General features: G+C 45.0%; 1 protein-coding gene across 8 annotated transcripts in view; it reads right to left on the bottom strand.

Moving 5' to 3' along the window:
* Window positions 1-657: 657 nt before the first annotated feature.
* The window catches only part of NCOA5 (nuclear receptor coactivator 5), a 28978-nt gene continuing 13365 nt past the window's right edge, over window positions 658-16270 (bottom strand). For 3 of the 8 annotated variants that reach the window (XM_030007578.2, XM_030007583.2, XM_030007577.2), the window contains 7 exons: window positions 12196-12262; window positions 8279-8656; window positions 7897-8012; window positions 7619-7745; window positions 5412-5611; window positions 3098-3421; window positions 658-2671 (listed from right to left, as the gene is read on the bottom strand). In XM_030007578.2, the coding sequence (XP_029863438.1) occupies window positions 2016-2671; window positions 3098-3421; window positions 5412-5611; window positions 7619-7745; window positions 7897-8012; window positions 8279-8656; window positions 12196-12262 (1868 nt within the window). In that variant the 3' untranslated portion in view covers window positions 658-2015. The other 5 variants (XM_030007579.2, XM_030007582.2, XM_030007580.2 and 2 more) reach the window with 4 other exon arrangements.

Below are 16270 nucleotides of genomic sequence, written 5' to 3'. Positions count from 1 at the left end.
GGAACAGCCTCTCCCCAAGTGCCACAGTTCCCAGTTTAAGCTCACGCAAATTTGTGATCACCCCAGCAAAGATGCTTTACCTGTCTGCAGGGCTGTAGAGACAGAGAAAGGGATCTAACAAAAAGAGACCAGAAGAGGAAAGATGGAAGACAGACATACTTCCATCCAATTTCAGGTTGTATAGTAACGGCAGCATACAGTCAAGGAAGGCCAGTGCTAAATGCACAGGGACTTGTAGCCCTAACTTCACACAGCAGCTGTACAATTAACAGCAACTGCAGCACAGACACCAGACCAGGTCGCTGCTGGCCCGAGGGCACACCCTCCCCTCCCACCACCAGCAGCCGGAGAGGCTTCGGACCTCTCAACGCCAGCGCACAGGTCCCTGAACGGGCACATGGGCTGCTCTGCCCGAGATCATCCAAGTCCAGCGTGCGAGAATAAGTATCTGTTGAGGTACTTCAAAGTGTTATAAACTGAGACAGACTACAATACTCTCACAGCAGGTCACAGTAAGGTTCATACGCTCTCCACTTAGCATCCAGCGCTGGGCAGCATCTGACCCAGCTTATCTGGAAGAAGAGAGCAATGGCAAACGCAGTGGAATAATGTATTCCAGTAGTACTCAAGCTGTCAAGTGTCAAAAATACAACAAAATGTTTTTCCTGCCTTTTTATTAGAAAGTAATGTCGTCTTGTTAACAGCACAGAGAGGAAAAAAAAAATACAACACAAACCACCTGGGACAAAGAAAATCCTCTCCTCCAAGAACACTGCTTTCTTAGTTTCTTTCGGTTCTCTGCAGGAAGCCTGCAGACTCTAAGAAGGCTGTGATGGGGAGGTCCACATAGTTAAGAGATGTTTTGTGTTCTGGTATCAAAGTATGTTACTGGTTAAAAACACGGTGAAGAATCACTGCCTGATTTTCCACTCAACTGTCCGCTGCAGCTACCAAAGTGTTGAAAAAATGTACAAAATTATAGTATTGCATCTTGGCACTGCCTCTCCACCTTAGATGGACAAAACACCAATCAACAGTGAGATGAAGTTTCAAAGAGCAGACATTCACCACCTGGTAACTGGCTGTGGGTATTCCCAAGGGAGGGCGAGCAGCACATCAGCGTGGCTGTGGCTGAGCTGTTGGGCTACAGGAACCAATGTCCCAAAGCAAGATAATAAGAAAAGGAAATTTATATGCCAAATTTAACAGATTGATCTTAACACTGACTGCTTGGTGTAGGAAAATTGACAGACCATTTGAAATCTCTGCCTTGGCTGGAAGCTCTTGTGTTTCAGATCTGCCACAGTACTCAGACCAAAGCTGTCAGTTTCCATGAGCTGGGCAAGGTGAGGAGTGTTTCTCTGCCTCACTCTGCCAGGACATGACAGTCCAGCTATGGAAGGACCAAAGAGCACGGTCCTGCGTTATTGAGTAGTGGTCAGGCATGTGCTTCATGAGTTCAGCTGCTAGCGCTACCACTGTACTTTCCAACTGGCTTATATGCCATTAAAAAAAGAAATAAAAAAAGAAATCTAAAGAAAGACAGTGCCCATTCCAAAAAGGTGGGTCTCCAAGAAGGCCCAGTCAGCGTACCACTCTGTTCAGTCCCCTATTTCCTCAAAACCACTGACCCAAAACTATACTAAGACCGTTCGGCGAGACCAGACTGCGTCGCAATGTGAAGATGCACGAGCTACTGGGAGTGAGGAAATGCAGAAGGACTGTCATTCCAGCAGCTTCTGGGACTGGACAAAACAACCGATTATCCAAAGCAGCTCTTTGCCCATCGTGCCGCTGAGAAAATAGAGCATACGTCCCCAAACACTGCTAACCAGACCGAGGTGAGGAAGGGCAGCGCTAGCAACAGTCAGCAGCAATGCCACTGGGGGTACACTCTCACCAAAGTGGAGAGGACATGCATATCCAGGGGCATTTGTCCCATGTCGAGGACAGGAGACTCTTTAAACAGCTATAAGTATGGAATGGCAAAGGGAAGGGGAAAGGGCCCGACAGCTTTAATAGTGTCGCTGGTAGGAACCCATAGGTTGCTGGGCTGAGGACCCTGCTCGCCCCTGGGCCACGGTTTGGCTCACTAGGTGGGAGAGTGCAGGACCACTCTGGATAAGGGTGTCCAAGGCTTTCTGTACACTAGGGTTGTCAAAGTTGATACCAGAAGATACTGGCCTTTGAGCAGGTACATTGCCAGGTGCAGGGAGGCGATTTTGGTGCTGACCATAGAGCGACTGAGCTTGTGGAGGAGCTCCAGGTCTTGGACCCGCATTTCTTGAAGTGCCTTGGAGAGCAGGAAGCTGCGTGCTTGGAGTCTGCAATCTCTGCTGAGCCTGGTTTAAATTTCCAGCACTCATCTGGGCTGACCGGGCCTGACCGCTGGCCATGTTAGCAAAGTTCTGGTTCGGAGTGCCACCTGAAGAGCCCGCAGAGGCTGTAGAACTGCTGTTTGCTACAGCAGCTGCTGCCGCTGCTGCCCCGCTGTTGAAGAGACTGAGGATTTTTGCTTGAAGCTCCTGCTGAGGATTAGAAGAGGACACTGGAACAGAAGGAGCAGAGACCAGAGGCTGTGAACCCTGATGAGCCTGAGAGCTTGGAAGGCTGGACTGACTACCCAGAGATGATCCTGAAGGTGCCCCCAAAGACTGTCTTGACATGGATGCTGGGAAAGAAAGGAAAGAGGGTTAAAGCTCTGCAAATGCCCTTGAGGGGCACCTAAACAAAACTAGTGAAACAGCTACCAAAGACACAAGCATCAATGAATACCCACCCTCTGAACAGGAGAGCTGCACAGCTCTGGGGAACCCAAACCACTCAGCAGAACTGATGCCTTTCGTGTAGCAGCCACACCAGTTATGGCAGTCCCATGGTTTCCCTGAGAGAATCCAGTATAGAAGTTCTTTCACATGAAAGATCTGAATCATCTCAGGACTCCCAAGGAGACGTGCATCTCAATAAAAAGGAGGCACTGTGTGAGGAAGTTACGACACTAGGACTCCTCTGCAATCCCAGGACTGTTTTCCTGTCCCAGCCCAGAGGGCCCACAGACCATATGATTAATAGCCTTGCCTGGGGCTGAGAAACCTACCCTGCAGAGAATCAGTGCTTCCCCTCAGTAACCGTTCCTTCCGGTCTCTCAAGTAATTAATTACTTTATCAGTCTCCTCAGCAGTTAGATAGCGATTGTCAGCCAGCAGGTTCAAGAGAGTCTGAATCCCTGGAGGGTGACCTCCTCTGACACCCTCCTCCATGGGGGGTGGGCGCTCCCGCTCCTGCAGAACAGCTTCATCTGCCATCTTGGCGGCCTGCCGGGCGATTTCCTCACGCTCCTTCTCCCGTGACTCTGTTTTGTAGCGCTCATAATTCCTTGCCACCAGCACCATGGCATCAGCTTGGGGCATGTTGCGGTGCTCTGCACAAGGAAAAGAAACGCTGTAAGTAAACCAAAGTGATGTTAACAGGAGGTGCCTTGCCTCACATGCACAAGCACATCTCATTCAGCAGGCAGGCACCGTTCTGGAATTGCAAGCGTAGAGTTGGGAAGCTTCCTAGGCACACAGTAACAGTTCAATTTCCTAGGCCAAGAGGAGGCTCAAGGCTATCGCCCAGCACGGCTATCCTTTTCATCCGTGGCTGAGGGCTCTGAGAAGATATCGTATCAGGCCAAGAAATGTCTTTCTTGCCTCTCACCCAACTAAAAGGGAAAGCAGCTCCCTCTGCATCTCACATAAATTCTCTGTGCTCCAAGAGGAGACAGTGCCAGCCATTCTACTGCTAAACCCTTGGACAGATCCAAAACTTGCCCTCTGAAGGCTGCTAAAGTCTCCCAGAGGAGGACAGCGATGGGAGTACTTTTTGGTTCTGTACTGCCAATGCCTTAATATAGTGAGTGTGTATGCAGGAGATAGGGAGGAAAGAAGCACCAGCTCGATGTCACATTGCTGTTTATGTTTACTATTCTGGGGCAATAAGCAGCAATCAAATTCTTCTGTAATACAATGAATAATGGTCAATTCCAACGTTGGTTTGGGGTTTTTTTTTTGCAGTTGCCCTTTAAAGTTTTTGAGGCTATTATTTCCACCTCACAAAGCACACACACAAACGCTTCCCTGAACACAGATTTAAGCAGGAAATCAAAAGAGCCTTTACTTTCCAAAAGGTGCCCAAAGCTCTGGGCGCTTTTCACACCCGCAGAACATCAAATCCTGCCACTTTTTTCCTCGTAACACGAAACTGGGGTTCATTTTAACATTACTCTTTGCACAAGTTGTGAAAGAGTTCCCTGAAACTAATGTGAATGGAAAGGTGGCCGCCTCTGGTTCAAGTGAGCACATTTAATCTCTAGAAAGAGCTGTGGATGAGCTAATGACTGGGCTCTTATCAGATGTGATACATCATTAGATGCAGTAAAGAGGAGAAGCTTTGGTGGGAAGATGGGTGTTAAACAAAAGGAGTTAAAACCAAGGGCAGTGGAAAGCCCAGTGAAAGTGTGTGCAAGCTGTATTTCTGCAGGAAATGAGGGAACCCTCCTATCACATCTGCATCTGATGTTAAAAGAAACCAGGCTTCTTCAGTCAGTAAGCACACAAAAACCAGTGACTGTGCATTCAGAAGCTTACTCTCCCAGATGAACCTCACAAAACATTATCTGAGAACACAATAAGGCAGAAATAACCTTCGAAAGCTCAACTGCGGTATGTGAACAGGCCTATGACCGAGCAAAAGACTGCTTTCCAAGAGTACATTCTGACAAGACTTTTTTTAATACCTATACCCACCCTCACAACAACCAAGTCGCACCCTGAGATGGAAAGTGATGCACCAAGTGTAAATGGCAATAAAAAGGTGGAGCATGTACACCCAATCACTTTACAGTTCTATCTTTTCATAACTCTTCCCAGTTTCATGATCAGATCTTTACCTTGACTAAATACACTATCCTTATTCTGTTTTCCTTAAATCACATTTGGTTTTAAAATCTGTCCTGTAATTTGTCACATTCCAAACATGCTCTCTTTGAGAGCAACAAGTGATAAACTGAGGTTGGATTGGTATTACTCAGAAACCTATGAAGGCAATGCAGTAATTTCTAGATCTGGGGTTCATGACTTGCCCTAAGACGCAAAGGCTGGTGATGTTAGGTGCTAAGAACACAGATGAGATTCCCTCTTGGCAGAAATTAGACCGTCCTTTTGACAAGGGACAAATAAAGTATTACGGAAGCTTGTAAATAATGATATTCACATTTATGACATGGTGTCAAGTAATTAGTAACTACTTATGTCACAGCAAGGATGAACTTTGTCCTGTGTGATTCTGCTTGAAAGAAAAGTGTTCTAAAGCAGCACTTTGGGTGGTTCAGAGTGACCACGCAGCTACACAGCCTACTGAGACCTCAGTACCTTGTGGGGTGCCAAACATGATGTTAACAGTGCAAGAGCGGTGAACTTGATGCTGCTGGGTGATGACAATGGCAAAAGGAGACCCTCCTCTGCTCACATCGTCCAGGGCTTGCGTCAGTGACATCTCTGTGTTGAGGAAGATCAGGTCCACTACCATGCCCAGATCCCGCACCTTCCGCCCCACTGACTCCGCGTACTCCCTACCACAAAGCAAAGCCAGCAGAGTTTAACAAGTCAGTCACATACAGAAACAGAAACCCTGGCACATTCACCCTCTCCGTCATCTTAGATTTGCTTTTCTGATGGCTTGCCAAACTTCATAATGTTTAACAGGACAGCATTAAAGCAATCTCATTATAATAATACAAAAGCCCTTATTTTGATCTGAATCAGTCATTTCAGTTTAACTGAAATAAATTACAAATCAAGCCTTAGCTTAGCTGAGAAACAGAGTGTTTGCAAAGGGATTTACACTATTATAAATTTGTTTACATACAAATGTGTTTAAACTGAACTCATTAAGTGAGGTAATTTATGCCTGCAGAGATCTAAGGGGTACACAGCAGAGCAGCCACCCTACAGAAGTCAGTTACTTGTGCTACATTCAGTATCTTAATTGTTTAAATGCACCTTATTCCTTATTGTCTTGCTCTTTCGTTCTACTAGCTGCTTTCTGCTCTAACCCAGTATCAACACAGCATCTATGGATCCACTGTTCCTGTATCCACTGTCCTGCAGACTTCCCATTCCAAGCACAAACCATAGCTCACATGGCTGAGCTTAAAGTTTTCAAGTCTTTTTAAGCTTACTATACTGAAAACTGCAATACTGACTGCATATGCATTCTGAGAAATTTAGTCTGCGTGCACCCACACCTTTGGAAAGAACTTCAATTTATCGTCCTTGGATGCAAACATTGCAATGGTGACTAAAACTGTTGCCCCCACCAACTGCCTTTTTAAGCATTTCTAAGTTACGCTGATCGTGTACCTAAGTCATTTGGGAGTCATCTTACAACAGGTCTATAGTAGGTGACATCAATGTTTCAATACCCAAGACTTATTAACATGCTCTGGCTCTTAACATTTGTAGCTGTTACAGACCAAAACAATCCTTAGGATATTAAGCTGATCCTCTTGCACAAAAAAATTCTCCCTGTATCAAGTACAATAACTTGTGGTCTATTAGAATATCTTCCAAAGACTTTTAGTCACCAAGGGATAAAGAATCTAAAATTTCCTTTCAAGATTTGTTCCAGTAGGTAATCAACTCCATTAAAAGAAAACCACAGAAGTTTATTTCTAGTTTCACTGCTTCCCTTGTTCCGATTTCCTGTTCTGTCTTCTACCACCAGATCAGCGCCAGCTCCTTCTGCCTCACAGATATAGCAAAGTTAAATAAAAGCAACTCTTGATCTTTTTTCCGAAGGGCTAAGGAGACAGAGCTTTAAATTTCCCCTTGACAAACATTTTCTTCAGACTCCAAGCCAGATCTATGATTTATTTACATATTTGCTACTCTTCAATATATTTATTTGTAAAGATACAGACATAAGACTGATGCCATCACTACAGCCTCCCTCCCACTGTACCAGGCGTAGGTGTACCTCCCTGCTCCCAACACAGCGCCCGCCCCATTAGCTCAGTAAGTGTTCAGACTGCCACAAGAGATTGCCCTGATTACTACTTACACATGCTTTTGATATTGTTCATGACTACTTTCAGCAGTGATTTTATACTTCTTGCATGTTGGATTAACGGTAACGACTGGTATCTGGCCTAGTAACTAATCTGATAGGAGCTCTGAAACGAACACCCCCAGGACTCCACCCTGACAGCTGCTCTGTACTATCTGCTGGTTGGCACGTAATAATAAGTTCCATATTATTCAACCCATGAATAACAAGTACAGACCACTATAACCTGTTATGGCAGTAGACTGATATAAAGAGTAGGTAGAAAAGTATCAGGAGAAGGTATAGTGATAGGTGACAAGAAGGAAATAAAAGTAAAGCACAAGATACAACATTTCTCCATCTCATCAACATATATTCCTAGAACAGCAACAGGAGCTGTAGCTTTCTGAGGGCTGTAAAGCCACATTCCTCAAGAGCAACCTGTAAGACAAACAGCCTCAAGGCAGGACTAAGTTTAATCCCGTTTTCTTCTACCATGTAATAATAAAATTGGTCATAACTATTTTCTTACTTTGTCTGTTTATTCACCACTATCACAGAACAATCCACAGGTCTCTCTGCATCAAAACGTCTCTTGATTTCCTCATAGTACTGACGGTACAGCTCCTCTCGGCGCCGCTCCTCACGCTTCAGACGGTCTGAAAGCAAGCCACAGGGACAGAACAAATAATGTCCTTTGGACCTCCTCGGAGCACCACAGAATGCAATGCACTCAGCACTGCAGGCATCTCCCGCATCCTCCCAGAGGAAGGATGTGAATCTGCCCATTAAAACATTACAGATGCTCACCTTCTGAATTCACTGGTGCTCTATCAAAATGCTCTTTGTAACGGTCATAGTAAGAGTCATCCTTCCGCCGATAGTAGTCTTCAAGGCGAAGGTAACGGTCATAAGCTTCATCTCGTCTGCAACATTTACAGAAGCAGCAAGGGTTTCCATGCTCCAGCACAATCTCAGGCAGTAACTTTGGCCAATGCACCACACACAGACCTTCCTCAAGTTTAATTTCTGAAGTACCCACTCGCTCCCCACAAGACACAAAGTAGGCACCCAACTGTCCCCAGCCAGAGCAATTTCCTTATCTTAAATGCCTGATACCACTCAAACCAGTGCAGCCATTGAGGCAGGAATGCCATAAAAACGTTGGCAAATACAACCCCGCGCAGATTACCTGTACAAAGGGTCCCGAGGGTCTCTCATATCCCATGGATCCCTCATATCCCGTGGATCCCTCACATCCCGTGGATTTCTCATATCCCGTGGATCCCTGTATCGATCATACAGTGGCTCCCGTGGGTCACGAAGATCTCTAACATCACGAGGGTCCCGCAAGTCTCTTGGATCCCTGATATCCCGTGGGTCTCGCAGGTCCCGTGGGTCCCTGTGGTCTCTGGCGTCGCGCATGTCTCTAGCTCGAATGTCTCGAGTGTCTCTGGAATCTCGCCCGTTTCTACCATCCCTGCCATCTCTGGGGTCTCTCCGTGGGCTCCCCCGAAGAGGGGAGCGGTCACGTCTAGCATCTCGGCCATCCCCGTAGGCATATGGCTCTCTAAAGAAAACACCATGGAAACTCCATTAGACTGCTAACGATACGAGTACAGTTACCCCTAGATCTCTTACCTGAGGTGCCAAAGTGACCCTTCTCTCAGCAGCTGAATCCTCCCTCCTATCCCACAACAGCAAGAATTGCCCCAAAAAACCTACTTATTGAAGCAGCCTGGAGAAGCTTCTTAATTCTAATGTTTATCATAGCCAAACAAGACCCAGAAAGCTCCTTAATGGAGCACCACTACAAGTGTAGAGCACCTATGAAAGAAGTGAACAGGCACCTCAGAAACCACCATTTCAAGGCCTCCAGCCTCCAACGTCAGCCACAGATCATCTATCAAACACGTTTTTGCAAATTCTTTGAGAGAATTCAAGGTGCTGTAGCCTAATACCCACAAATATGCAATAGCCAGGAGCATTCAAGGGATCCATTAAATTCACTAGTCAATGACAGCAGAATACCTTAAATAATTTGTTATTGGCATGTGATTAAAAAAGGAGCTTGTTCTGACCAAAGACACTGTAGGTTCCGTATTGTGGTTGGGTTTGTGCTGCTAACAGAGAGCAATGATAGCTACCACTGTGTCCTGGATTTGAAGGGATAGTTTCCGTAGAAAGCCAGTCTTACATTTACGATGTCCCATGTTAAGAGGGTACTAAACCCAACCAGCACCACATCCTCAGCAGCAACAGGCTTCTCTGTCATATCTGAATGATCCATCTCATTCAGACTTTGTACTGCACTGTCTTCGGAGGCAAGGAAGAATAACATTCCAGTGTTCATCTCTTCCCAAAACAGCAGGGTTTTTTTCCAGGTCATATTTTGTTTTCCAGAAAAAAACATAACTTCACTGTTGTCTAAGCCAAACATTAAGAAAAATCTTGCAGAGAAACTACTGAGCTTCACATGTTTGGAATGTTCTTTCCCCAAGATACTGACAACCATTGGGAAAAAAAAAACCAGCTTTTTGAATCTTTTTATTTCCAAAATTTGACAGACTTTTAGAGTCCTCTACCAGCCTAATCTAGTTCATGAAATATAAGCAGAACATAAGTCAGCTTCCACTACAGTGCATTCACGTAGTAGTCACCTGGAGAGAACAGCAGGAGCAGCGAGTCAGATGTGCCCAAGTTCATTGTCAGGTAGAGCAGACAGTAAGGAGACGGATGTGCAGAGTCTGTGCATGGGCTTTGGTGGTTAGACACCCAGCTGTGCTGGGGGATACACAGGAGCACTGGCATTCTTTACTTTTACATCAGATACAAAACAGATCTTGGGACAAACTACAGAGTTGCCACCAAGAGCATAGATAGCCTTCTCCTGTAAAAGAAACACTGTATTTGCACACAAACAAGTGTAAACTCCCTCAGCCTCTTGGACACACAAATCCGCTTTTTGTGACCTGTATTGAAACCACATCCCACGAGAGATACACATCAACACCCCCTTCCCCCCAACCTACAATGAACAATGGCAGAAGCTCAGGGGAATCTCCTGATTTGCTCTAACGGATATTGAGTAACTGATCTTTCTGTAGCTGTAAGACTATATAGCAAAACAGCCAGATGCAGTGTAATTGTTTGGCATATGACATTTATTCCAGCTGGAGTGGGGGTGACCAGAACAGGCCACACTCATTATCTGCAGAGACAAAAAGATCTGGAACGAACAACGCACAACTGCAACGAAGTACAGACGTGGCACAGGTCCCCTCTGCTCTTGCACCTGCATCGCTGCCCTGCTGCTTGCAGAGAGGCAGCAGCACAAAGGCACAGCAGCCTTCTGCTTCCGCACCTCTGTCACCATGGTCTGACTCCTGCAGCATCAGCACCGCTGCCCGCATCTGCTCAGGACTCAGTACTGCTGGCCCAGCACCGCCGCCTGCGGCGCAGCATGCAACTCTGCACCCGGGCATCAGCAGCCGTCGTTCACATGCCTGCAGTGTCGTCCAGAGTCCATCATTGGCAGCCGTGCCAAGGACTTGATGCCCACGACCTCATTGCCACCCATGCCCATGGAGCTGCTTGCGACCTGGTGCTAGTAACGTGGGATGGCCGCAGTGTCTGCAGTGCCAGCTGGAATCCAGTGCCTGTCACAGTGGCACCAAAGCCTTCGGCAGCCGTGGTGGTAGTCCAGTCCAGCACCGCTGCCCACAGCTCACTCACCTCCAGTGCTCCTTAGGGCCTGTGACATGGGCATCTGCTCTTGCACACGTGTAGGATGACACAGGTCCCAATGCCCACGTTGCCCAATGCTGCTTGTCCCTCTGCAGCGTGGTTTGAGGACCAATGCCCATGGCATAGGTGCCTGCCTCTCATACCCACAGTGCTGCCCGGCGCCTTCAGCGTTATGCACCTGTGGTGCCACTGAGGCCAAAGATGCGCCATCAGTGCCTGCTGCTCATATACTTGCAGTATTCTTGGGATCCTCATGCCAGCACTGAGCACACCTGACACAGCCCAGGCGCAAGGCTTGCCGCATCTGTAACAGGAACCCCCAACTGCGTGCCCAAAGCATTTCCTGGGCCTGACACCCACGTGCTGGTCTCTGCAAGTGCATTTGGCCCTGTGCAGGGCAAGTGCAGCACATACAAAAGACCTAGATGATGCCAAGAACTGCAGCTATTCATTCTCTGTTTTTTTGGTGGTAGACGTCTTGCACTTTTTCCTCATTTTTGGTAATTTAATGCGTCAAGTTAGTAGAGCACACCAGACACGTGAGAGCTTCATTACCTTGAAGTCCAACAAGCAACGCTCCTTTGTGTGGAAAGCTTTACAGCATAGGCATAGAAGATGCATGCCTCGTACCAAACTATAACCACAGCACATCTTCGTGCGCTCCCTAGTAATGCTATGGAAAGGAAACTGAAGTCGCCTTCCTGTGACTGGACAGTCTGTGTCTTCACTTGCCTGTTGACTTCACACACAGAGGATATGCAGAAGCTGCACACGCTGTGCCTACCAAGAGGTGGGAAGGTACGCATCACTCTAATCGCACAGAAGGGGACTGGTTCCAGGTACTGACAACGCAAACACGCATGCAGACAGGACACAGTGCAATAGAGATGTTTGCTCTGTCTTGTGCTTCGCTCACATGCTCGTTTCCAGACTCATTTCAGCACTGGAAGCTTTCAACTTCAGAAGAGGCAAGATCCCGAAGTCCTCTGCAGCATGGCACTGGGAATGCTACAGCCCCTCAGTGTTCTCTAGATATGCCTCGGCTTCTCTGATACTTGAGGCAGGAGCAAACGTCAGGTGTACTCTTCCTCACAAGTCTCTTACAACCTGTGCTGCAAAACATAACGCTTAGCTGTAGTAACAGCAGCAGACACGAGGTTTCCCTCGTGCCTCCTGAGGTGTCAGCACCAGAAGGGCTCTTGGCAGTGGAGCGGCCATGTCCCGACTGTCTCGCTTGAGCATCTCCGTTTGACTGGGGAGGTGGCGGTAGGGAAGAGACACAGACATTTAGCACAGGCCGCTGGGCTCATGCCCTAAAAGCCTGACCTTCCTAGTATAACTCACTGCTTCCAGGTACTTTACCTTCGTGCCGGACTGGACCTTGATGAAGCCTTATTCATATTTCTTCTTTCCACTGCTTTCTTAATATCTGTAAAGAATAATCAACCCATCTGTTCAATGCTATGGAACAAAAAAAAGATCATCAGCACAATTCAAATGAAAGCAACTTAAGCTCAACATCATCCAGATGGTGCAAGAAAATCCATTCAGCAGAGAGACATTGTCACTTTGACAATTTTTTATTAAGTTTAGATAGTACAACGTAATAAAATTTTCATGGATTTCTCTGACTTCAAAACAGGGTGGACAGCTTGGGTGAAGTTTTAACCTTTTAGGTTCAGGCCTACATCCAGACTCTTCATTCCATAAGAGAACCTCTTTCTTCTGCAGTCTATGAGCGAGCAGAAAGCAACTCATGGACTCTAGGAGAAAAAGCAGAGTCTGAAAACCAACGAGAAAGGAAGCTGATGGCCAGCACAGTCTTAAGTTCACAGCCAGTCCTGTTCAATGGAGTATGCCGCTACCCTTGTTGAAAATAATCCAAGGGTTCTCAAGTGGCACATGCAACTGCCTTCCAAGGGACTGCTGCAGCGTTAAGTTGTACAGCCTCCACCACTGAGGAAACGGGATCCGAGGAGCCTGAAGCACAAGCTCCTTCTGAAGTCAACATGGTGCATTCAAAACACCACTGTTAACATGATGCAAACTGATGCAACAGATCAGAAATTTGAAAATTGGTTGGCTTCTGAGCATCTCCATGAAAAACACCATGAAGTGAAATACAAAGAAGTAAGAGAGCTGAAGAAACAGTCTTGTCCTCAACCAGAAAAAGTGAAGTTGCCCAGAACTGGCAGGGACCCATATTGTTCTACTGTGAAGCAACAAAGCCTTCCATAACAGCTGATTGAGGATGAAATAATGTACTCGAGGGGGGCAAGAACAAACAGAAATTACTTCAGATGTTTTACTCTGAGACCTCTTTAAGGAAAAGAAAAAAACAAACCTAGGTCCTATCTGCTCTCTGAGAATCTATCAACAATTAGAATTTCTTATTAGTTATTTACATTAACTACTTTCAAAGCTCTTGCAAGAGAATAAACATGCCACAATGTCCTTAGGCAGACTCAGTCTTAACATCTTCTGTACCTTCCCAAACTATCCTTCATTACTTGCAAGATTAAAATTAGAATTAAGGGATTAGTTCTAATTTTTGTTCTTCTTGTCAATCAAGAAGCAGCGCGTTCATTTTTTTTTTTTCAGGGGGAGAGAAGCAAGCACAATCTGAACATTAACTACAAATGCAGCATAACAACGTCCACAGGACCACAAAACATTCTCTCCAGGATCAAATACAGCCACATTGTCTACTGTCACTGTGCTGGTTTTGGCTGGGATAGAGTTAATTTTCTTCATAGTAGCTGATATGGGGCTATGGTTTGGATTTGTGCTAAAAACACTGTTTGTAACACAGGGATGTGTTAGTTATTGCTGACCAGTGCTTACGCAGAGTCAAGGCCTTTTCTGCTTCGCATGCCACCCCACCAGCGAGCAGGCTGGGGCTACATAAGTTTCTGGGACCAGGGACACAGCCGGGACAGCTGACCTATGGGATTTTCCAGAATACAGGACATCATGCTCAGCATATAAAGCTGGGGGAAGAATGAGGAAGGGGGGGGATGTTCATCTTCCCAAGTAACCATTACACATGATAGAGCCCTGCTTTCCTGGAGATGGCTGAACACCTGCCTGCCTATGGAAGCAGTGAATAAATTCCTTGTTTTGCTTAGCTTGTGTGCACGGCTTTTGCTTTACCTCTTAAACTGTCTTTACCTCAACCCATGACTTTTCTCACTTCTACTCTTCCGATTCTCTCCCCCAGCCCACTGTGAGGGGAGCGAGCGAGCAGCTGCATGGTACTTAGTTGCCAGCTGGGGTTAAACCACGACAGTCACAAACTAAATTTGATGGACATTTAGTCCCTACATAGTTTTACTCATTAAAGATACGAAAACACTTTTATGCATTTGTGGAAGTATTAGTATAATGCAACATAGGAGCTAAACTCTCCCAAAGCCTTTTACCTTATTGTGTTATTAGCAATTATATTTAATACTCAGACTCTAAAACTGAAGCAACTGTTCTCCTTGCATTTATTTTTTTAGTTGAGATTTTTTTCCCCCTCTTAAAGTCAAGTGTTATTTTTAAGCAAGACACTATCTGCTTTCTTTGGTTTAAGATTATTTTTATTTTATGTTTTAAGATGCCATTGCAGAAACCTATTATGTTTTTTTACACTCAATACCATACATTTCTTTCAAATAAAAAAAAGTATTTAAATCTGAACAAAAATATTTTACTAGAAGAAAAAACACCTTTGACAGGGATCCTTCTCTTGTGCAAAATGAACAGATTTAATAACATTTTATTTAATGCCAACAGCATTTACACTTTAAGTATTTGAACACTGACAAAACTTCCAAGAAAAAAAAAAGTCTTCTGTCCTGTAGGATTTTGAGATGACAGGGTCACTGTAATCATACAGTGTAACTTTCTGAATAAACACAGGTGATAAGAGTTTCTTGAATCACATTCCTATCTCAAGTGCAGCAGTGGCATTGAACTAGAGCTTATCTTTTAGCAAAAGATCCAATTCCAATTTAAAAGTCTTCAGAGCACAGAAACCACCAAAGCTCCAATAAGTTATTCCAGAAGTAAATTACTTTGCTGTTAAAGAAAACTATTTATTTCCATTTAAGGACTTGTCATACCTATGCCTACTAGATTAAAACTCACTTATCTCCAGGTCTGTCTGTAACACACAGATCACATCACTCCTTTATCTTGAGGCTTTTGCTAGGGCTTGTTCTTCAACTCTTTAAGCCTTCTTCAGGTTTTTCTGAGGCTTCTCCCATTTAGTATTATCCTTTTTGAACCAGGTATACCAGAACTGAACACAGTATTCCAGCAGCAAAACCCCACAGGTACCAAACCTCCCTGCTTACAAATCTGTGTTTTGTACAGCTAAAGATGACAAAAGCACTCTCGCTGGGTGCAGATCTTCCCTTTTGGCTTTACTGAAAGCTCAGTTCTGCCTGCATCCAGCTTAGGAAGAAGTCCAGGTCATTTCACCATCAGTGATTCAATCTTCATTATTTCATTCTCTTTTTAAAACATGATTGTGTGTTTTCTTTCCAAGTGACTTATGAAAGCACTATATGGCCAGGAATCAATTTTTCCAGAACACCACTCAAAGCACTGAGCAATTCCATCTATGTTACACTGAGATTCATTTGAAATCCACTTAACCCTATATTGTTTTTAATTGTTCTAGTTTCTTAATCAAATCAAACATCTTACAGGAGTCTTTTACATCAACACTGCTATTTTCAGCCACAAAGCTTGCAGTATCATAAGAATAAGTTAGTTTGACAGGATTTATTTTGATTGGCATTAATTAATTCCCTTCTCACCGAGTGTCAGGTGGAAGAATCCCTTTGTTATCAGGGGCTGATGCCAGCCAGGCTCATCCTATTTACACTGCCTATCGGCACATCCACAGCGCTCTGCTAGGTCCCTGGAAACTCCCTAGTTTTCCAAGGCTTGTGGAAAAACAACATTAATGGCCCAGGCAGGTCTTCCTTTCACTGAGCCTCATAGATGTTAATTTCTTTTGAGAGGACTAGTTTTGGTAGCTGCTGTTTTACCTCTTTTACTTTGCTACTGAAATGGAAGTTATATTAAAAACACTTTCTGCCTCTTCAAAAATAGACAGCAGAAGCATTAACTGAAGACTACTAGGTGGTCCTTTCCAGTTTGAAATTTTATCATTTCCAGACAGCTACAGCTTAGCTTCTAAAACAGCCACAGTTGTTCCTATTTAGGCTTCTAGACTTGGACAATGCTGCCATAATTTCTTCTAGTATCCTTCTACCCTCCTTGCCTATTTGCCTTGATTTCCATCTTCAGGCTCATATTTGTTACTGTACACACACCTTCCCACAAGTTATTATTTATTGCTCCTTTCATTCCTTTCTAAGTCAAACTGTTTCTTCAAATTAGCATAGGCTTACCACAAAAGTAATTTTTTGGCTTGCAC

The sequence above is a fragment of the Aquila chrysaetos genome, chromosome 3, assembly GCF_900496995.4.
Source record: "Aquila chrysaetos chrysaetos chromosome 3, bAquChr1.4, whole genome shotgun sequence".
NCBI classification, from domain to species: domain Eukaryota; kingdom Metazoa; phylum Chordata; class Aves; order Accipitriformes; family Accipitridae; genus Aquila; species Aquila chrysaetos.
This window is presented reverse-complemented; position numbering and strand designations above follow the sequence as displayed.